General features: G+C 43.3%; 2 protein-coding genes across 3 annotated transcripts in view; one reads left to right on the plus strand and one right to left on the minus strand.

The window, feature by feature from the left end:
• TAF15 (TATA-box binding protein associated factor 15) overlaps positions 1 to 9,773 on the minus strand; it is a 29,403-nt gene extending 19,630 nt beyond the window's left edge. Inside the window, 5 exon segments of the mRNA XM_040455182.1 lie at positions 1,513 to 1,615; positions 1,698 to 1,782; positions 1,870 to 1,921; positions 3,415 to 3,454; positions 9,663 to 9,773. Coding sequence (XP_040311116.1) covers positions 1,513 to 1,615; positions 1,698 to 1,782; positions 1,870 to 1,921; positions 3,415 to 3,454; positions 9,663 to 9,669 — 287 coding nt within the window. The 5' untranslated portion in view covers positions 9,670 to 9,773.
• Positions 9,774 to 22,664: 12,891 nt separating this feature from the next.
• Positions 22,665 to 23,936, plus strand: part of MMP28 (matrix metallopeptidase 28) — a 26,537-nt gene continuing 25,265 nt past the window's right edge. The window contains exon 1 of one of the 2 annotated variants that reach the window (XM_040455184.1): positions 22,665 to 23,085. In XM_040455184.1, coding sequence (XP_040311118.1) covers positions 22,975 to 23,085 — 111 coding nt within the window. In that variant the 5' untranslated portion in view covers positions 22,665 to 22,974. The remainder of the gene's footprint in view (positions 23,086 to 23,936) is intronic. The other variant, XM_040455183.1, reaches the window with a different exon arrangement.

Consider the following 23,936-nt stretch of genomic DNA (forward strand, 5'->3'; position numbering starts at 1 on the left):
CTGGAGCCTGTTTCCGATTCTGTGTCTCCCTCTCTCTCTGCCCCTCGCCCGTTCATGCTCTCTCTCTGTCCCAAAAATAAATAAACGTTGAAAAAAAAAAAAATTTAAATTGGATTTGAGTTCTAATGTTTACTTTTACAAAAAGGGAACAAAAAACCTCATAACTTAATAGTCACATCTTATTCTGCATCAGATGAGAAGAATCTAATAAAGATCAGTATGTTCCCCCAACTCTGTACCCAAAGCACATCACATCAACAGTCAGAACCCTAGTGCTTCATCTTTTTTTTTTTAATTTATTGATTTTGAGAGAGAGTGAACGGGAAAGGCAGAGAGGAGAGAGAACATCCCAAGCAGCCTCCATGCTGTGAGCAAAGCACCCGACGTGGGGCTTGACCCCCCAAACCGTGAGATCATGAAATGAGCCAAATTCAAGACACTTATCTGACTGAGCCACCCCGGTGCACCTAGCACTTCCCATTAAAATGGTGGTCAGACCAAATCTAACACGTTTCTTTGGTTTGCATTTACATGTTATGCTTCCAAAAATGCATCCTTATAAAAGGATTCTTCTAAATTTAAAACTAACCAACAGGGGTTGAAGAGATCTTCCTTCTACTCTATTTTTCTACTTTTCAAAACACTTTCATATCTATAACACTGACAATGCAACCTCATAAATCTTTTCCCAATGTTCATACTTAACTGAATTTCACTTAGAATAATTTTTTCACTGCAGACAGAATACTAGTAAGCTCAGTTTTTGCCTCATTTTTCAGCTATGTAACTTAACAGCTTACATAATCTTAATAACTTCTCTTTACCTCTGCAAAATGGGGATAATTACTGACACTATGTCACAGTGGTTAAGGATAAATTAAGGAATGCAAAAGCATTTTAGAAAATGTAAAGCACAATAAAAAAAATTAAGTTGCTATCACTAAAATTAGTAATAAGAACAGCCTCCTCTCATCTGAAACTTAAAAACTATAAAACCAAACCCCCCCCCCAAAAATACTTAAACCTGTAAACTTGCTGGTATGTATTTACCTACCTATATTAATAAAATATCTTTAGAGTATCTGAAATATGTGGATAGGTTTTGGCACTTTTTAAATATTTTTGTCCCTAAAAAGGTAATAAAGGTAATACATTAAAATGGCTAAAAAATAAAATGGAAATAAAAGTAAGCACTGAGAAGTGTCCTTTTATAGCTAGGTTTTTATTTAATCTCAGGTATAAAGCAGAGGTCAAAATTTTCCTTTTTAACATTTAAATCATGTGCATTTACATACACCTCAACAGTAATTTTACAAATAACCACATCATAAGAATCAAATGACATTGGTGACAATTTCCACATTTATAACACAAAACTATGAAATTCATACTTCATCAAAACTTTTCTGAAAAAGTGTTTAAAGCTAGGAATTTGATGGCGAAGTCTATTTAATACCCGAAGTGTTATTTCCACTGCCCGACATAATCTCAGTGCCTTTACTGTTTCCTTACCCTCCTGATGATTCCGTGTTTTGCTGTCCCTGGTTATTATAAGACTGCTGGCCATATGAGCTCTGCTTTTGATTCTCATAACCACTGTAGGACTGTGAATAACCTAAGGTTGGATGGATATACCATTTAGTAAATGATCTGATTTTTAAATTTCTAAAATAGCAAATTTAACAAACAAGTCTAACCTGATTGGCTTTGTCCATAGCTGGAGTAGCCGCCATAGTTCTGTCCATATGAGGTATCAGTAGTTTGTCCATAGCCAGAATAGCTCTGAAATTTAGGTAAATACAAGTTTCATCACCTACTTAAGATAGGAATAATTATTTATGAAACACATTAATTTATATTTTAACCTACTTGTGGTGCTTGTCCATAACCTTGGTTGCCTTGATTTCCATAGGAAGAATAACTGTAAAAGAAAAATGTACTATTTGAAAGAGATGTGCTAGAATTTTAAAAGCTTAAAAACAAAACCAAAGAAAGCCCTATCTTCATTTTCAACTTTCAACTCCACACAAGCTTTTCTTCTGAGAAATTGTCAATCTGCCTCCAAGAGTCTAAATTTAAAGGTGGTGACCAAAGAGTGTAAAGACATAAAGGAAGTCACTCCCAGACCTCCTGAATGCCAAACAAGCACCAAAAGTTTCACTCTAACAATATCCCACAAATAAAACTTCACTAGAGCTAGAAAATCTCAAGAGAATTATACCTGCGTGTGGGAGTGACTACATGGAAACAAAACCCCTAATATCTGAAGCAGAAAAATGAGGACTTTTTAAGTTAGTGCTTTCATCAAATTAGCTATGTTTTTACAGGTTAATTTCTTCCTACCATCTGCCTTAAATCTGCCTTTATCTTCCTAGAAAAGGCACCATAGGCACTAAAAGTCCAATTTTTGTGCCTCGGTAGAGACATGTGTATCTTCTGAGTCTTATCACTGAATGAAATTATATTGTGTCATTGCACAGCCTAGCATATAGTTCGTTGACTGAATAAATGTACCTTCCTCAGAACTGAATTTTCTTCAATTTTATAGCATGTAAACCCTAACAAGTCAGAAACAAACTTTCTGAATATATGCCTGCCAAAATAAGATAAAATATTTGCAAAAAAAAACAAAAAACAAAAAACACCTTATTATTCTATAACTATCAAGTACTAACACAATTTTACTTTATAAAATACATTTCAGTGAATAAACATTTGCTAGTTGCCTATTATAAGGTTAGCACTATCTTAGGAGAATAAAAAAGTCAAACTAGTTTTGTTTTCATGGAGCTTAAAACCTGACGACAGAAGATACCTGAGATGCTATTCTGAGTATCTCACATTGAGCTGCAAAACATTTATAGTGCAAGATGAAGACTGTGTTCCTGGCATGTAAAAGAACCCTACTGCATGTATATGGTCACATAAAAACAGACTTTTCTTTTTACTGTGAGCATGGTAAGAAGTCTTTTTAAAATGCTAAGCATTTCTATTATAGTGCTTCAAGAAAATCTGCTCTGAAAAAAAATATTAGCATTTTATACAACCAAAAACTGAAATGCTTTCTCTAAAAACTTGTAATATTGGTTGAATTGTTTAAATCCTTTTAAGGACTTAAGAAACTACTTTTTTAAAATTTCCTAAAGAAAACAATCTTTAAAATACCTATGAGATTTGTCTTAATTTCTAGGGGGTATCTGAATTTACTGATTCAAGCAGGCTTTTTTTTAAAAAAAAAAGGAAAAATTGTTTTAGTATGTATGTACACAGTCTGACTCTTTTCCTTGACAAGCTAATATTTAACTCTTTTAGAAATCCAGATACCAAATCTCAAAAGGAAACCCTAACTAAATTCATCTTTTTTTCCTCAGTTCTACTCTTACATGGTATTATTAAAATATACGTATACCTTACCTTTGCTGCTCACCCCCAGACTGCCCGTAACTTCCAGAATCTAAAACACATAAAAAGAATTTTAAATCTTATTTAAAATTATGCTTCCCTCAAAGGCTGAGTTTAGCTCTTATAGATGAAATGTGATTAAGAAAATATCATAAATATTAACTACAGAAGGAAAACTAGTTAAAAATACTGTGGAAAGATTTGTTTACATCTTTGAAAACAACTACTCTACAAATGTGTCCTGACGGTCACAAGAACCAAGCAAACAAATGTAAATCAGTGAAAAATCCATCCTTTTAACAAAAACTCAAAGCTCAAGCTATCTCTGTGTACAAAAAGACATCTACTGAAACTAACCAAGACCAAATGGGGGCAGGGGAAGACATACACTCTGACGAGATAAATCCCCAGGATTACACTGACTTGCATATCCTCACCAGCCCAACATATATACCTTTCCCCTGTACTAGACTGCTCTGGCTGTCAGCAGCAACAAACAGATCTCCGACAAAAGCAGCTAAGTTAGTTGTTTATCCTCAACTTTACCAAGCTTTCAGGGACTTGGCCAATCAGTATACCAACTCAGCAATACCTACTTCCAGCTTCCTTTTTGGCAACAAAAGATACCAAGGAAGGCATGAATTAAGTACGGCAAAAAAAATTTTTTTGAACTATGAGCTTTTTCTTCATACTTCAAAATGTCACTTATATCATAAACTTTTGAAGAGGCTCTCTCCTTTAGGTTTCTACTCAGTGTCAAATTAATGACCTAAGTTTATTAGCGATGAATAAGAGTAATATTATATGAAATACTCTTTCAGCTGCAAAAAATGACTGTCTGAAACTGCTGACCATTAGGCACAACCTCATCTGATACGAAACAAAATCATTTGCTGTCAAACAGTTCTGAAAACCACCAGAAATCAAATCAGTGACTTTTTCATTCAATTCACATTAAGCTACAATATGAAAACATTGCCAATGGCAGTTTAAGGTGACATCAGATCTGCCACTTTTCTGTAGTAGAGATCTGCAATCAGGCTGAACAAATTACTTTTAAAATATTTATTGCTTTTAAATATTAATAGTTAATATTTTCATTTCAAGAATATTGAATGAACTCTTAACTACTTCTATGAATGTAAAAGACAGAAGGCTGAGATGAAAAAGAAAAAAACTGCATCACTACCACACCCATAATAAAATTATCAGACTTCTAGCTAATGACCAAATAAAATGCGAAAAGGACACAGAATCTAAATGGACCATAAAGAGATTAGATGCATCTACCAAATGAGAAATTAGCTTTCAACCAAGTCAGAAACTGGAAAGGATTATGAAAGTGGTGGAAATATATGAGTAAAACTGAAGTTACTCCAGGCATAAATGAAGCTTTAGCTTCAATTATATCCTAAGGCATGGATGTGGGTTCTCTCAATGACAGACCTGTTTATTAGCCTTTGGCTCAAGCAAAATTATAGAAGTACACAGCATATAGGTCATGTGACCCTTGTTCAAATCTAATGAGTCTATAATTTTAACCCAATCATTTCATTCCTCTGAAACTACAAATCTGACTTCTTTAGCTGGCTGACTTTAAAACTCTGGAAGATATAACATATTGACCAATAAACACAGCCTTTAGTATAAATACTTGAGTGAGAAAGTACAGATGTTTTACACTCATCAGAGAAAATGAGTTTCTTTAATAGCATTTCAAACCACTACTCACTGAGTACTTGACACTTGAGCCCTGTGTCTAAATCCATGAATTATTTAGAAATGCTTTCATTTCCAAATGTATAGGGTTTTGATTCTTTGTTTTTGTCTAATTATATTCCATTGTGGCTAAAAAAGTATTTTCTGTTATTATTCTTGGTACTTATTAGGATTTGCTGTTTGTTTTTCCCCTTGGTAAATACTTTACTTGCATAAATGGCCCTCATGTGCTTGAAAAGAACTGTGTATTAGCTAAATGTTGAATAAATTCTCTAAGTCTAGATATTTGTTCATTGTATCATTCATACCCTTCTTAACACTTGGTCTGCCTAATCTATTACAGAGAAAGGTATGCTAGAAAACTTCCATCTGACCATAGATTTGTTAGGGGTTTTTTTTTGCTTTCTATATTTTGAGGTTATATAGTTAGCCACATAAAAGTACAAATTTATATATTCCTGATAAATTCCGTTTTAACACTGCATGAAGAGCGTAATTAAAAATGTCCAAACTTTATTTTGACTGGTAACATACCTAAACAGCATCTTGCTTTTGGTGGGTGTTTGCCTGGTTAATCTTTTTCTGTCTCTATACCTCCAACATTCTTGTTTTAGGTGTATCATTTCTGAACATAACAGATCTTTTTTTCCCCCAATGTGAAATCTTTCTTTCAACTGGTGTTTTCATACTTTTACTATTTATTCCTACACACCTATATTAGATTTTTCTACCTACTGGGGTTTTCTTTCTCCTTTAACTCCTTTCCTGCCTCCTACTGGATTTTCTTTACTCCTTTTTCCCCTACTGCTTTAAAAGTTAAACATTCAATTTGTTCTCTCAATAAGTTACTGTTCATAATTTAATGTTCAATTTTTAACATACATTCTGGACAAAATTCACAATCTCCAACCTCTACTAGAATCTTAATACTATAATGGCAATCACAGACTTCACTTTTGCTTCCATTTTTTAACATCCAAATGTAATCATTTTAATCTTTGATGTTCCATACGATCAATATTTGCTTTTTATTTACTGTGTTTGCTTCTTGTATACTGTTTTTTGCATCCTGTTTCCCTTTTCTGGATTCACTAGTCCTTGGATCAGTTCATTTTCTGGCTTCTTAAAACTTTTAAGTCTACTACCATTTTCCTATTTATTGATATTTCATAATCTGCAATTTCACATCAACATATATCGTTATTAATTGGTTTTTATGTTCCATGCTTGGGACTGCTGCTTTTTGACCCAAAATATTCACCAATCTTGGAAAATTCCCAACTATAATAGTGATTCCTCACCATGTTCTTAGCAGACACATTATATGCATATTAAATGACAGGACTTCTCAATCTGTTTCTTGTTTTTCATCTCTTCCTTCTGAACTGAATTGTGGGTAATTAGAGGTCTTCCACTTCACTAATTATTTCTTCTGCTAGATCTGCAATTCAACTTATGCATTATTTCTATTTCTAGAAGATATACTTGGTTCTTTTCGTATCAGCATGGCCTTTCTTCAGAACGTCTTGGTCTTAAAGTTGACTCCTTTAAGTTTTTAATAATTTTAAGCATATTTGCTTTCAGAGTACCTGTAGGGGTTCTAATTCCATTTGTCACAAACCATCATTTTGGTGAACTGTTTCAAGTTCTACAATTTTTTACTGTGAATTCATCTTTTGCAAGGCTTATTTTTTATAGAAGATTCCTGTGACCTATGCTGTGAAGTTTCCACCAAAAAAAAGCTTTTCGTTTGTTTCTACGAGGACCCCCAAAGTTATTACCAGCCCAGAACCAATTTTTGTTAATTTCTTGGCTTAAGTTTTCCTGGAGTCCCATACCTAGCTTAAACGTACACCCAAATTGTATGAAGCAGTTCCCAGGTTACAAGCTATCAGGACAGACTTTTTTTCATTCAGGGCCCAAACTTTGCTATCCGTTATGCTGATAAAAAGTTTTTTTCTAGTTAATCCTTTCACTGGAGTCTTTCAAACATATACGTTATATGTAAGGTCTCAGTTCCCATTACTTGGCTCTAATAGTCTCAAGGCTCCATCTCCTACCCTTAGTCACTTGGGTAATAAAACCCAAGTCTCTAAATGATGAGACCTACACCCTCCTCCTCTTCAGGGCAACCATCAAGTTAGCCATATCCGGCTTCTACTTCATTTCTGGCAGCTAGGTCTTGCCCTTTCTTTTTTTGTAAATTCTTGCATCTTTAAGTGTTTGTAGATAGAGGATTTTCAATTTATTTTGGTCTGCCATATACCAAAATAAGTACGCTAACTTTGTAATTTTTGTATAAGTGATATTAGATTCGATTCTAACTTGAAGATGTCAGATAATTCACACTTGTAAACAATATCCGAATGTCTGAGAGTCAGACTTACAGTATTTACAATTTTGACTTATTTATTAACTATGTAAGCACTTTTATTTAATTTATAGGTCTGTCCTGTCAGGCATCTGGAGTGGTTGAGTTTGAAATGTTTAAAGGATTTAACTAAACTTAAAACAATTAGCTGGTTAGGGGGAATTTACTGTTAAATTTATTAACTGAAACGTTCACCAAAAAACAAGTCAAAAGCATTATTCTCATTTTTATACAAAGTCAAAAGTATTTTTGTACATGTTTTACAAAATGTATAAACAGCATAGAACACTAAGTAGAACTTAAAGATTCTAGCTTTAATGGACTTAACTTAAAAACAATTGTTATAAAGTTTTCACATGTGAAAGCCAATCTTGTATTTAAAAAAACTTAAATTACACAGTGACAAATGTCTAGTGTCTTGGTACTTTGAAGATCAGTACTAATGGATAAACTAGCTCACACACTAATATGACACACTTAAATCCTGGATTTTACAGATGGTAAGTAACCTCTAAAATTTAATTTTCCACAAAAGCTACCCAGTCCTATAAAAATGTCATTGTTTTATACCAATAAAAATGTTAAAAATCAAGACACACCATTAGTTTTTAATGTTCATTGAAATGGTAAATTTCCCCATGAGGGTAGGAGAATCTTTTTATTTATTTTTTAATCATACATGGGTTACACATCTCCTAAGGGTATACTTCTACACACTTCTGTGGAGCTTTACCAGATTTCATCCCAAATTCTGCACCTGGTAAAAGACGTACTTACTTTGGAGTAAGAAATTCTTGTTTGAGCAAGGATTAAATAGAAATTGAAAGAGGCAAGAATCCTGTGCAGTTAACAGCCTCTTCCATCAGATAGGCGCCCCTTTCCACAAAAGCTCAATATTCAGGCTTAATGTCAATGTCAATCTAAGGAATGTTTCTTATCCTGTCCAACCATTCTTGCAAATTTGGTCTCATCTCCACCTACTCGCTTTTTGTCACACGTTTCCATCCTTTTGCAAAACTGTGTTACTGGGGGATTTCGTGTATGTTTTAAGGCTCTCCCTTAGACAATCAATGTAAAAGACTGCGCCAGCAGTCACTTTCATCCCAATCAGATGGCTTCAAAGAAATGTTCTGCTTTTCCATGTGAAACGTGAGCTCTCCTGATGGTTTCTAGCAAGTGGATGGCTGGGTCTTTGCAGCCTGTAAGGTACCCTAACAGAGGACCTTGTGTGGTGAGCCAAGACTGCTACATCTAGAGAACATTCGTGTTCCAGACTTTATAGCAGGATCTCAACGGACTATCCCGAAGAGATCAGTGCCTTTTTCTTTCTCTTCCACACAACGATGGGGGCGGGAGGGGGGGGGGGCGGGGAGGCGGGGCGCTCTATCAATTTAAATGCTTCGTGTAAGACTGCCTTTCCTCTGGTCTGCATGTGTTAAGGTAAATGCCACATGTACCTACGGGAGTCTATCCAGAATAGAAAAGGCTCACTTTCAGGCTCTTGCAGGAGATAAACAACTGGAGAAGGGAGAAGAACGACAGCAGGGTGAGGAGGAAGCTGAATTATATGCAAACACCCCCGTTCGAATCCGGGTGGTTACGGTAGAGGGAATGACGAGAAGGAGGATTTCGTGCAAGGCAACGTCCTTTGAAAGGGCTCCCAGAGCGTCAAGAACCCCACCTGATGAATGGGTGAGTCAGGAAGGCCCAGCTCCACTTCACAGATGGGGAAACTGAGGTACGAGGCGGCGAGACGACTGGCCCGAGGCCTCGCTGAAAGATCTGAGGCGGAGCGGAGAACCAGAAGCACCGATTCTCTCAGGCGGATGCTCTAATCACGGGCTCCCCCCGCCCCTGTGATGGCGTAGACGGCCTCCGCCCCCCCAACTCACACACCCTCCCCGGGAGGGGCACGTCTCCTCAGCTTCCAAGGACAGGGTCAAAAAAGAGGGGCCAGAAGCGCTCCCGCCGTGATTTGCAGACGGAGAGCGTTGGGAGCGTGCGTCCCTTCAGTCCAACATGGCGGCGGCCGCGGCCACCCGCCCCCCCACCCCAAGCCTCCCTCAGGGCCGGAGGCTCTCCCTCGGGGCCCTCCGGTGGGCGGGAAGACGTCCCAACCCCGCCAGGCCCCTTCTCGCCGCTGCCGCTGCTCGCTGAAGGAGTCACCTACCCGACATGACTAACGGCCGCAGCGCGGAGCCCCCAGAGCCCGCCGAGAACAAGGAATACGAGAGCCAGGCGGCGCGGCGGCCGGAGCTGTACTGAGGGCGGCGCGGCGGGCTGAGCCCGACTGCGGGGCCTCGGCAGCCAATCAGAGGGCAGTGGGCGGTACCACAGTGCCAGGGCGCGAGGGGTGGTTCTGTACGAGTACCAGCCTCCTAGCCCTGAGGACTTCACAATGCCTCTCCGTCCTCCCCTCCGCGAACGGTACCATTATTGAGAGGGAATTGAGAAGAGAAAGTACCAATGCCGCGAATAGCATGGGGGAGGAAGTTAGACCTTGTCTCTCCCTCCCACCTATAGTGCCGTTTCTCACTTTGATTGCACCCGACAGAATTCGAGGTTAGGAAGCGAAAGAGGGGAGACTTTATAAACACAGACTATTTGGTTAGAGAAAGCCTTTCTTCCCCTAAGATTTCGAATGGTATGCCCTAGTTCGCTCCTCTTTGGTTGCAGGCAGCTGGAGCCACCTCGGGGCGTTCTGTGTCGCCGAGCTCGGGGACGGAAAGTCGTGAGCGCCTCCAGGTCTAACTACCTTGTCAAGTAAAACACGGACTACAAGGCTGATACTGGAACAAACGTGTGCATTAAAACGAAAGCACACACACACCTGGTCCTGAGAATGTGGCGGGGTGGGAGGTAGAGCCTTACTATTCGGGGCTGTTATAATTGGCTAACTCTATCAGGCACCTTACATCATCTCATTTAATTCTCACAACACACTGATGAAATAGTATCCTGACGTTACAGACGTGATTATTCACTTGCCCTAGGTCGCACAACTAGTAAATGGCCAACGTGGAATTCGAATCCTAGTAACCAGACACCAATGCCTGTGGGTTTAACCATTACGCTGTACTGCCTAGTAGGGATTTGAGTTTTAGAGTATTAAATGAGGTGAAAGAACATTTTCCCTGCAGGCTACGCAACATCTGAGTCAAGCCATAGATGATGAGAAGTGGGCTAAAGTGCCTTACACTAGTTGTAAAACAAGTAATTCCATACGTTTGGAGTTTACCTTCCGGGGATGAATGAGGATGATAGGTGAGGCCAGAAAAGTAGAGGGCTAAATAGCTGATACCTTGTAAAATATGGTATGTTAGGGTTTGTGCTTTATCTTGAAGGCAGTGGGGAGCCAGAGGATTTTAAAGGAAGGTCCCAGTTGCATTTTCAGGCTGCAGTATGAAGAACGTATAGAGGTGAATGTTTATAGCAGCGCTATTGACAATAGCCAAAGTATGGAAAAAGAGCCCAAATGTCCATTGACCTATGAATGGATAAAGAAGATGGGGGGGGGGGTGTACACACACACACACACACACACACACACACACACACACAATGGAATGTTACTCAGCAATCAAAAAGAATGAAATCTTGCCATTTGCAACTACATGGATGGAACTGATAGGTATTATGCTAAGTGAAATTAGCCAGTCAGAGAAAGAACAATACCATATGACCTCACTTATATGAGGAATTTAAGATACTGAACAGATGAACATAAGGGAAGGGAAGCAAAAATAATATAAAAACAGGGAGGGGGACAAAACATAAGAGACTCTTAAATATAGAGAACAGAGGGTTGCTGGAGGGTTGTGGGGGAGGTGCTAAATGGGTAAGGGGCATTAGGGAATCCACTCCTGAAATCAGTTGTACTATATGCTAACTAACCTGGATGTAAATTAAACAATAAATTAATTTAAAAAAAATTTTTTTCAACGTTTATTTATTTTTGGGACAGAGAGAGACAGAGCATGAACGGGCGAGGGGCAGAGAGAGAGGGAGACACAGAATCGGAAACAGGCTCCAGGCTCTGAGCCATCAGCCCAGAGCCCGACGCGGGGCTCGAACTCACGGACCGCGAGATCGTGACCTGGCTGAAGTCGGACGCTTAACCGACTGCGCCACCCAGGCGCCCCTAAATTAATTAATTTTTAAAAATGTATGGAGGTGAAAGGTGCCTAAAAGCAGGGAGACCAATTAGGTGACCAATGCAATAATTCTGGTGAGAAATCACAGTGGCCTAGACTTAGGTTGTAGTTGTGGAGATGAAGGTAAGTTAAGATACTTACTTACATGATAGGACAAGATCTAGTGACCAACTTAGGAGGGAGCAGCTAAGGGAGAGTAAAAATCTGGGCATGAATTCTGAGTTTTCCACTTGGACAAGTGGTCAGATGGTGGTATCACTCACTGTGATAGGGAACAGGAAGAGGAGCCAGTTGGGGGTGGAAATAGAGGGGTAAGTTCAGAATAACACCTCAGGCCAGAAAAGAAAAAGACATGAGGTCATCTCTCTTAATTATACTAGCAGTAATTGTACACTCCACTTTTGATATAGAGGGTCACAGAGCTCTCTGGATTGCGCCAAACAAGCAGGGTTAAAGGAATAAAAAGTCCTTCATGACTAAAAATGATTCAGTCATTCAGCATATACGATGAGGAAGGCAACCCAGAGGAGGAGATGATGGGCATGTGCAATAGCAGGAGAGAATTGGGTGAGAAATGGGGGAAACTTCTAGATTGTTCTTCCACTTTTTAAAATTTTACTTGCAGTTGGGTGTTCTTTTTTTTTAAGATGGAAATTCAAAAAGTGTTGCTCATCACTGACACTTTAAGTTTGTATCTCCATCCATTCATTCATGCATGCATTCATTCTTCTTCACTCAGCTGCCACTCCTGAGGTCTACTAGATGTCAAGCCCTGCAGATTGGGAAATAGGAAGCACAATGGCCACTGCCTCCCCAGGAACTGCAGTCTCATAAAGAGGAACGGTACAAATCTTTAATTCCAATAACTACTGCACGTGCTAGAATTGGACAATGCAGAGTGTCCCCTGAAAAGAGAGTAATGGCCCAGCCCACATGAAGGGCAGATGGGGTATTAAGGAAGGCTTCCTGGAGGAGATGCCTCCTAAACTGAGCCTTGAAGAAAGAACAGGAATTAGACAAGGGATGTGTATCAGGAATAGCATGCTGTGGGCGGAAAGGACTGTATTTGCAAAGACTATGAGAAAGCAAAATTCTGGGAATTGCAAATGGTTCTGTCTGTCTGGTCTGTGGAGTTGCACGGGTAGAGAGTGGTGATAAATGATAAATGGGTGAAAGAAGTAGACAGAAGCCACATCTTGAAGAGCCTTGTGTGCTTTGCAGAGGAGCTTGGATATTAAATTAAAAACAATGATGGGGGGGGGGCACCTGGGTGGCTCAGTCAGTTAAGCGTCTGACTCTTGGTGTAGGCTCAGGTTATGATCTCAAGGTTCATGAGTTCAAGCCCCGTGTGGGGTTCTGCACTGACAATGCAGAGCCTGCTTGGGATTCTCTCTCCCTCTCTCTCTCTCTCCAACTAAATAAATAAACTTAAAAAAAAAAAAAAAAAAAACACAGGGGCGCCTGGGTGGCGCAGTCGGTTAAGCGTCTGCCTTCAGCCAGGTCACAATCTCGCAGTCCGTGAGTTCGAGCCCCGCGTCGGGCTCTGGGCTGATGGCTCAGAGCCTGGAGCCTGTTTCCGATTCTGTGTCTCCCTCTCTCTCTGCCCCTCCCCCGTTCATGCTCTGTCTCTCTCTGTCCCAAAAATAAATAAATGTTGGGAAAAAAAATAAAAAACAATAGGGAAGGAGAGCCTGGCTGGCTCAGTCGGTGGAGCATGAAATTCTTGATCCCGGGGTGGTGTTCGAGTCCCACATTGGGCAGAGATATTACTTAAAAATATAGAGTCCTTCACAAAACAGAAGAGACTCATAAATATGGAACACAAACTGAGGGTTACTGGAGGGGTTGTGAAAGGAAGGATGGGCTAAATGGGTAAGGGGCACTAAGGAATCTACTCCTAAAATCATTGTCGCACTATACGCTAACTAATTTGGATGTCAATTTTAAAAAATAAAAATAAAGTTTTTTTAATGTTTATTTATTTTTGAGAAAGAGAGCTCACGAGCATGAGTGGGGGGGGGGGGCGGGCAGAAACAGAAGGAGACACAGAATCTGAAGCAGGCTCCAGGTTCTGAGCTGTCAGCACAGAGCCTGACCTGAGGCTCGAACTCACGAACCACAAGATCATGACCTGAGTGGAAGTTGTATGCTTAACTGACTGAGCCACCCAGGCGCCCCTAAATAAAAAATAAAATTAAAAAAATAGAGAGAGAGTCCTTCAAGGGGTGCCAGGGTGGCTCAGTCAGTTAAGTGTCTGACTCTTGGTTTCAGTTCAGGTCACGATCTCGCAGTTTCATGGGTTCAAGTCCAACCTTGGGCTCTGTACTGATGGTGCTGAGCCATGGGGATTCTCTCTTTCTCCTTCTCTCTCTACCCCTCCCCCACTTGCATTGTCTCTGTCTCTCTCAAAATAATAAACTTCTATAAAAAAGTAGAACCCTTTAAGATAAAATACAATCCTTTAAACAAACAAACAATAGGACAATTCTGAGGGATCTAATCAAAGGAGTGACATTTAGTTTTTTATATTCATTATTTCTTTTAACATTCTGGACACCCCTGTGAAATAGGTCTTGCTGTTATCCACATTTTGTCGATGAGAACACTGGAGCTCAGGGAGGTGAAACTCTACCAAGTTCACACAGAAAATTAGGGACAGAAGCAGAGCTCATATCCAGGCCTTTGGACTAAGCGCAAGGTTCTTTTTACAGTGTCCCAGGTCTCTCAAACGTGAAACCGAGAACTCCTTCCAAGTCTGTATTTCTCTGGAGCTTCTTTCCAAGGGCGCTTCTCTACCACAAACTGACTCACAGATTGAGTTCTGTGCCCCCCGTCTTCCAGGCTTTTGCCTGGGGATGATTGTCTGTAACCACCTTCGACCTTCACGCAGTCATTCTTCAAGCTACAGGATCTTGCTCCCTCTGTATCCACTATCCTGGACTCACTCTGCATAGTCATAGAAGACAGCAGATACATTGCACACACCAGCTTTAGCAGAATGTACCAGGGAAGGTCTTAGTACTGGGCCTGTTTGCCCCTGATGCATTCCTCAGATCCTCACTTGGAGAGCTAACCCCTCTAAGCTACATTCCAGTTTCAGAGAGTCCCTCAGGCAGTAGCTTCCAGCTAGAATCAACCCCTGGGCATCCTGGTGGGAAATCAGATAGTAGAAAAAAGGGAAGAGCCAGGGTTATGTCTACCCCTCCTTCTCTGCTACAGGGGTGTCTCGGGCAGCAACTGTCTTCTCGAGAGATCATTTCTTTATAATAATAATAATATTATTATTATTAGAGAGAGAGAGAGAGAGAGTCGAGGAGAGGGGCAGAGAGAAAGGAAGAGAGAAAATCTTAAGCAGCCTCCACACCCAGCGAGGAAACCAACACAGGGCTCCAACCCACGAGCCTGGGCCAAAATCAAGAGTCGGACATTCAACCAACTGAGCCACCCAGGTGCCCAGAGATCATTTCTATTCATGGCCTTGGCTCCTGGGATCCTGTAGCCCCAATCCTCCCTTCATCCCTCCGTCCTAGAGCTGGTAGAATCTTAGTGATGTTGATTAATTTTGGAGTTGCCTCCACCCCTCTTTGGCTTTCCAACCTTCCACCACCTGTGTAAGGTCTTGTTGGCCCCTGTACTGTGAACTTTCCTAGAGTGAGAAGGGAAGCCAGGAGAGGGAGCCACTTAGCAGAGCCACCATAGGACAGTCTGACCTGTTTTACTGTGGTTGCTCCGGCTGCTGTCATGAGAGTGGACCGTAGGGGGCAAGAGAGAAAGCAGTAAGACTACTGCTCCCACCAGAGAAAAAAAACAAAGATCTTTTGTCTCTTTTGAAACCCTATGGAACTCTCAGTTGCACCACATTATCCCAGGCTTGCCTACCTGGTAACAGGCTGATTTGTTCTCTAGCTGGGTTGCCTGGTTCCCCTCTGAACTCCACAGTGCCCCACACAGTGCCTGAAACAGTAGGCACTAAAAAAAAAAAAAAAAAAAAAAAAATTTTAAGGGAAGGAAGACAACCTTGTGTTTAATGAACGAATAAATAAATGGGGTGGGGGGATGGCATGACTTATCTTTCTGACTGGTCTGTAAGTTCTTCAAGCTCAAAGACCTTCTCTAGAACTTGGGCACAGAGTAAGTGTTCGTGAGTGTTGTTCAGAGACCGACAGCCTGTTCTGTGCCAGGTGTCACAGGCAGTCAGTAGTCCTAGCCATCATCACCACCTTCCCACCGCTATCCCAGGAGGTGTCCCTGGAATCCTGCTCTTCCAGCCTTCCTAGAGAGCAAGCATCCCATGAAGATTACCCCAAGGCTCTGCAAGGCAAGGGTTGATTTCTTGTAAATGACCAGCTACCCCATCCTCTGGACAGTGGCAGGCACTTCCTGTTTGGGGTGGAAAGGAACCAGACACTTTCCTGTTAGCAGGTCTTTTAAGCAAAGCAACAGATGCTGAGCAGGTCCTGGCCAGCCTTTCAGGCCAGATGCCTGGTGGTTAGACAGCCTTTATGTGGAAGGGAAGTGGGGCACAATGCCAGATTGGCTAGGCTTTTATTGTGCTCCTTGTAAGTCCCCTGGGTCCTGGTGTGAGTAAAAAACAAACCAGAAGAGGCTGCCGCCCTGCAAATCATGATGAGGGTTAGGAAAGACGGGCCTGCTCTGAGCCAGAGAGCTGTGGCTGGCAAGGAGGTGCTTGTGTGATTGTTCCGGGGCAGGCTTGTGTATGTCATCTGGATGTGAGTGTACCCCAGTGTGAACCTGTGTGGAGTATATACATGCATGTATGCTGGTGTCTGTGCACCCAGAATCCAGCACTTGACGGGATTATAAGTTATTGTCTAGCTTGCTCCCTATAGCAAATCAGGATAACAGAAAAGTTGGGACTTATTGTTGTCCCATTTTATTTTTTTAATTTTTTAAACATTTCGTACAGTTTATTTACTTTGAGAGAGACAGAGTGGAGAGGATCAGAGAGAGAGAAAGAGAGAGAGAGAGAGAGAGAGAGAGAGAATCCCAAGAAGGCTCCGTACTGTCAGCGCAGAGCCCCAGTGCAGGACTTGAACTCACAAACCGTGAGATCATAACCTGAGCCAAAACCTAGAGTCAGATGCTTAACTGACTGAGCCACCCAGGTGCCCCATTGTTGTCCCATTTTAAAATAGCAGAAACTCAGAGAGGTTATTTGACTTGCAAGGGATAACAGAGTATGAAAAAGTCAAGATTCAAACCCAGTTTTGTCTCACTCCATATCTCTTGCTTTTTCCAGTCCTCTGGAGCATGTGTGTGTGTGTGTGTGTGTGTGTGTGTGTGTGTGTGTACTGGGAGGTAGATAGACAGGTACACTTGTGAGTGTGACCCAGACCCATGAGACCACAACCACATGTCAGAGAGGAAATTTCTCTTCCAGAGGGAGAAGTGGTTGCTAGAACTTCAGGGCTTCTAAAATTGAATCACAGCTAAGAATGCACAGAGGTTATGGTCAATAATGAATCCAAATTATCACAGCTAACATCCTCACAACTCTGGGGCATGCCTCCTCTTCAGGTCTCCCAAGCTGATCCCATGTCCTCATTCTTCTTCTTGTTCCTATTATTGTGATTTGGGGAGGTTGGTTGTTCTGTTAGTGTCTTTCTCCAGAGCCCAGAATTCCTTTTGATAAAATCTACTTTGTGCTCCGTACACTTCCTGGGAAGGAGGAAGGAGCACAGACAAAGCTAATTGTTCCTCATATTATGAAGAGAGAAACTGAGGCCCAGAAGGGGCCTTGTCCACATCCATATATCCTGCCTGATTCAAGGGGTCCTGGTCAGGAAGACGACTCATTGGCCAGCTGTTGCCTTCTGTCAGAGAAGAAGGAATGGCCCAGGCAGCTGCCAGACGCTCCCCGGAGCATGCAACAGACCCGAGCTCTGGCATGAGTTTCAGAGAAGTCTGTCCACTCTGGGAGAGTCAGGAAGCACTTTGGACCTGAAGTGAGCCCCAGTGCAGAGAGAGAAGGAGAGGAAGCAGCTCTCTTTGAAGAGGAGGAAAGGAGAGGACTGCCAGCCTAGCTGGGTCAGGAACTTGCTCAACCACAATGGAGAGGCAGGGAAGGAGAGAGACAGGCCTTTGGAAAACCTAGTCCTATCTTCCCCTTGAACATCAGTATCTAGTATTTAGTGATTCAGTAGGCCTGGAGTAGAGCTCAGGAATCTGAATTTTTTTATACTTTTTTTGAAGTTTATTTATTTTTGAGAAAGACAGAGCGTGAGCGGGGGAGGAGCAGAAAGAGAGGGTGACTCAGAATCTGAAGCAGGCTCCAGGCTCTGAGCTGTCAGCACAGAGCCCAGTGTGGGGCTTGAACTCACAAACCGCGAGATCATGACCTAAGCTGAAGTCGGCGCTTAACTGACTGAGCCTCCCAAGCACCCCAGGAATCTGAATTTTTAACAAGTTTCTCCATGCAGGTGATCCACTGATCCTTTGACTTGAAATGAGACAGCATAGTGTTTAAGAGCTATCTGAGTTTGAACCCTGGCTCCATTACCAGATTCATGACCTTGGACAAATTATATAAACTTTTTTTTTTTTTTTTGGAGAGAGAGAGAGAGAGAGAGAGAGCACTAACAGGGAAGGGTTAGAGGTAGAGAGAAAGAGAGAGAGAGAGAGAGAGTGAGAGAGAGAATCTTAAGCAGATTCCACACTGAGCCTGACACAGGGCTTGATCTCACAATCGTGAGATCATGACCTAAGCCAAAATCAAGAGTCGGACACTTAACTGACTGAGCCACTCAGGCACCCCTAGTTTTCTAATCTTTAAAATAAAGATGCTTGTAGGGTGGCTCAATCGGTTGAGTGTCCAACTGTGGCTCAGGTCATGATCTCACAGTTCATGGGTTCGAGCCCCACTTTGGGCTCTGTGCGGACAGTTCGGAGCCTGGAGCCCACTTCAGATCCTGTGTCTCCCTCTTTCTGCCCCTCCCCCGCTCACGTTTTCTCTCTCTCTCTCTCTCTCTCTCTCTCTCCCCACCCCCGCTCTCTCTCTTTCAAAAACAAATAAACATTTAAAAAAAATTTTAATAAGGATGCTTATAATAGTAGCTTTCTCCAGAGGAAGCTGCAAAGATTCAGTGACATGATTTACATAAAGCACATAGCACATACAGGGCACATGTTAATTTCTCAACAAGTATCAACCACTATTATTTGTTCCAACTCTTCATTCCCATCCCCACCCCCACTCCCACTGAAGGAGAAAATAAAGGTATTAGATTCACATAGGGACTTGTCATCACAGTATTGTTTTGCATGTGGCTGATCCAAAACTATTCTCCCCCAGAAGAGTATCCCCGTCACTCTTCTGATGCCCTTGCTGTGGACCGAGCTTCTTCCAATAAACTACCCTCCCTTTCCCATTTTCCTTTCTTCCTCAGTGTCCCTCTACATAGCAGGCCACCCTCCTCCACCCCATCAAAGCGATTTGGCTCAGGATGTGTCCTGGAAAGTAAAAACATACGGCAGGTAAGTTGTGGAGCTGTGTAGGCCCCTGGATTCCTGAAGAAGATCAGAGAATCTGGTGCTCTGGGGCTTAGGAGTAAGCTTTGGAGGCAGAAGGGAACTGAAATTCCTGCTTACCCAGGCTCTAACTATGGAAACATGCTGTCTTTCTGGGAAGTGGAGACATCCTGTCCCAAGATATGGTTGAAGCCCAGAATAAGTGGGCAAACAAGGCTCTGTTGTGCATAAATTCTTGCAGGCACTTTCAAGTCTGGATGGCATCTCCAAGTGACCACAAACAGGCAGACTGGGGACAAGTGAGGATGGGATGAAATAATCTAGCCAAGAATACAAGAGGAAAGTGGAGGAAGTCAACGTTCAAACAAAGCAGTGGTGCTAGTTTTTCAAGGTCCAGGGACGATGGCTAGCCTGAGATGCAGAGAAAAGCCAGAGGGCCAGCTCTCTGAGTGGCTGAATCCTCCCAGTCACTCAGCCCTCCAGGGAAGCATTGCTTCCTGCCCTCCCCTCCCTTCCCAGTGCAGCTGAAATGGAGACCCTCTGAGATGTACTGGAGGGAGGGAGGGAGAAATTCTGCCTGGAGAAAGAACTGGAAAACCTGGGATAGACTCCAGCTTGGCCCAGAATGTCCTTACCAACTGGTGTTCCTCAGAGCTTGCTGCTCCAAAACAGAGTAGTATCTGGCCTTTCAAAATCCACTCATTGATGGGAAGAAAGTGGAATCCCCATCCACTGTTGGTGGGAATGCAAATTGGTGCAGCCACGCAGGCAAACAGTATGGAGGTTCCTCAAAAAGTTGAAAATAGGGGCACCTGGCTGGCTCAGTCAGTAGAGCATGAGACTCTTGATCTCGGGACTGTGAGTTTGAGCCCCACATTGGGTGTAGAGATTACTTAAAAATAAAATATTTTGGGGGTGCCTAGGTGGGTCAGTTGGTTAAGTGGCCGACTTAGGCTCAGGTCATGATCTCATGGTTTGTGGGTTCGAGCCCCGTGTCGGGCTCTGTGCTGACAGCTCAGAGCCTGGGGCCTGCTTTGGATTCTATGTCTCCCTCTCTCTCTGCCCCTCCCCTGCTCATGTGCTCTCTCTCTCTCAAAAATAAACATTTAAAATGTTTTTAAGTAATATCTTTTTAAAAAATACTTTTAAAAAGTTAAAAATAGAACTACTCTATGATCCAGCAATCACACTCCTAGGTATTTACCCAAAGAATACAAAAATACAATTCAAAGGGATACATGCACCCCGATGTTTATAGAAGTATTATCCACAATAGCCAAATTATGGAAACAGCCCAGTGTCCGTTAATTGATAAACAACCACCTCTTCTTTAGAGGTGGTTATATGCAATGGAATATTACTCAGCCATAAAGAAGAATGAAGTCTTGCCATTTGCAATGACATGGATGGAGCTAGAGAGTACTGAGTGAAATAAGTCAGAAAAAGACAAATACCGTATGAGTTCACTCATATGTGGAATTTAAGAGACAAAATGAATGAGCAAAGGGGAAAAGAGAGAGAGAGGCAAACCAAGAAGTAGACTTTTAACTATAGAGAACAAACTGATGGTTCCCAGAGAGGAGGTAGGTGGGAGGATGGGTGAAATAGGTGAGACAATTAAGGAGTGCACTTGTGATGAGCACTGGGTATTGTATGTGTTAAACCACTAAATTGTACACCTGAAACTAATATTACACTGTATGTTAACTAGCTGGAATTTAAATAAAAACTGAAAAATAATCCACCTATTGGTCAAGGGCACTATATACCACATCATACCTGCAACCTTCAGACAACACACACACATACACACACACTCTGGGGTTACCGGATAAAGTAGGGGCCACCAAGTTAAACTTGAATTTCAGATCCTGGTGAATGTTTTAGTATAAGATGTCCCAAACACTGCACTGGCACATACTTATCCTAAAAAAGATTACTTGTCGTTAATCCGATACTCAAATTTAACAGGACATCCTGTATTTTTATTTGCTAAATCTAGCAACCCTATCCTATTCGCCTTCAGAATCTCCATCCTGTAAGCTCACCACGAGACTCTGCTTAAACCTGTAGGCTGTGTCACAGTTGTCCTGATCTGAGAGCCTTCCTTCCAGGCTGCCCCGCTAGACTGAAAACTCTCTGAGGGGAAGGCCCAGGCCTTGACCACCACCTCTGGGCCTCTGTTACAGGCAAGGACGCTCCTTGTGAATGTACACAACGGCATTAGTGGAGAAGGGGCACCTACAGGATAAAACATACGTTATAACTCTATGCCCGAATCGAGGCCCTGGCGGAGGGTTGGCAAAGGCCGCCTTTTATTGACTGGCCTGCGCAAAGGTGCGCCTGTTTCTAATTGGCTCGCCTGAGAGGACTGCCCCCTTTTCATTGGTTGGGTGGGGAAGTGGGCGTGGCCTGTTCCAATTTTTTAGCTCACGGAACTTCTCTAAGTCCACTGAAAGAGGTGCCTTTTTAAAATTTTAAAACTCTGATGGAGAGTGCCACCTTTTTTTGAAGTAACACAAAAACCTTCTGTGTACTACTAAGGCTTTAAGTCTTAGGATAAGAAGTCATTACATTTGCTTAGCGCTTTAGACATTCCAAATTACACATATCAACTCCTGGAATCGCCACAACAGTCCCCTTGGTGGTGGGTAACATTGGGCCATTTGCATTTCACAGATCAGCAAATTGAGACTAGAAGAGCAGCAACCTGCTCGCTGTTACTCAGGCAGATAATAAAGACAGTTTATTTGTGTTTAGTGCGAGTTTAGCGAAGGCTCTCCACAAATCGCTTCGCTCCACCTTCAATACAGACTATGTGAAATATAAAGCGCAAAGCACTTTACTCTTGTTTTTTAAAATCTTCATGCGACTCTGGGAACTAAACATCACTTTGCTCTCATTTTATTGATGAGGAAACTGGCACTCGAAAGTAGTTAAATCCTTTGCCAAAAGTCACAAAGCTGCACTCTGCTATTTATTTATCGGGTACTGCACGATGTCAGGCAGTGCTCAGTTACTTACAGATCTTATTCGCTCATTAAATGCTCCCTACAACCACATGACATTGGTATTCTCATTATCGCCATTTACTGATGAGAAAAATATGTTCAGAGAGGGTGAGTGACTTGCCCATGACCACGCAGACAGCAAGTTAGGTAAGGCAGGATTCACACGACTAGCAAAGAATCAGATCTGGAACTCAAACCCAATTATTCTGATCCCAGCCCAGGGCTCCTTCTCTCCTAGCCCAGAATCTCGCTCCCTGCCAGCCTGACTGAAATAATCAGTGACCCTCTGGTAGGCCAGGACACCACCGCCCCGCCCCCGCTTGATCGAAGTCTTAGGGTAGCTACAGTCTCCAGAAGACCCCTCTTCCCCCGCCCTCCCCGGAGAGTTCGGATCAACTGGAGGTGGCTGGAGAGAGAACGGGTGGGCAGGGCGGCGGCGGGCACCAGGCCAGGCTCTGCAGCCGGAGGAAGAGGCTCCGGGACAGCGGCGCGTTCCAGCGGCGGAGCGGAGTGGGTGGGGCCGGAGTGCCCGGCCCCCGCCCCTCCTCCCTCCCTTCCTCCCTTGCCTTCCAGGTCCCCCGCCGGCGACCCGCCGGCAGGCACTGCCTGGTCTGCACCACTTGGGGCCGGATCCCCGCGAAGCGGCCAGAGGGGCGGCCCGGCGCACCGAGCCGGGGCCCCGGCGCGCCCCTAGGCCCTCCCTCCTCCGCGTGGGGGCGGCGCAGAGCTGGAGCATCCGCGGGGTCCCGGGCACCACTGACCGCCTCGGGCAGCCGCGCGCTCAGCGGCTCCCCACTTGCCCGCGCCCCGTGGCGGGGGCGGCGGCGAGATGGCGGCGCGTGTCGGCCTCCTGCTGCGCGCCCTGCCGCTGCTGCTGTGGGGCGGCCTGGACGCCCAGCTCGCCGAGCGCGGAGGCCAGGAGCTGCGCAGGGAAGCGGAGGTAAAGGATGTGTGCAGGGCGGAAAGGGAGCCGCGGGCTAGAGACCCCCCAGAACTTTGCAGTCAGGTCACCCAGCCGTCCCATCTGAGCCGGCAATCTGCACTACCCTCCCGGTGTCCGCGCTCTACACACTTGCACACAAAGAGTCTGGGGAACATTCTCCCCCGTGCCACGGCTGGGACCACCCAGGCACGCGGATCTGCATTGATTTTCCCGGACGGGGGAAGGAGGGAGCGACAAGATGGGACAGGCGGGCAACAACAGAGAGAGAAGTGGCCTCTGCACCCTAGTTTGACACGGACCTACTGCCCCTCACCGCCTAGGCTGGGGAGACTTGGCCATTCATTCATCCGATGCCCCGAGCCTTCCCAGAGGCTGCAAAGCCCCCCAGATTGGTGAGGTGGAGAGAGTACCGCTGACTGGCCAGGGACACAGGAGACAACACTGGCTTCCTGGGCTGGTGCTGCCAGTGAGCCAGCGGCTTGTCAGCGCCCAAGCTCGGGACTAGTTTCATAACCTGTAAAATGGGTAAGAATATTATATATAGTCTCAAGGATTGCTTCTAAGGAGCTTTGGAACAGTGCTTCAGGACCGAATTTGACAAAGGGGGCAGAGAGTTGGAGGTGAACCTTAAACACTTCCCATTTCACTTTCCTCCTTTTGGAATTCAGCTGCTTGCTGTAGATTGCACAAGGGGAACTTTTTGAAGGCAGGGGTGGGGCTCCACTTGGGGTATCTATTTTCCAGATAAAGGTGATTGTAATAACACATCAGTATCCATCTCTGTCTGTATTCGCAAGATTAGAACTGGGGTCTCCACTATTTTAAGAAGTTCTAATTTTTATTTATTT

Source organism: Herpailurus yagouaroundi, unplaced genomic scaffold, assembly GCF_014898765.1.
Source record: "Herpailurus yagouaroundi ecotype Mexico unplaced genomic scaffold, PumYag 215, whole genome shotgun sequence".
NCBI lineage: Eukaryota > Metazoa > Chordata > Mammalia > Carnivora > Felidae > Herpailurus > Herpailurus yagouaroundi.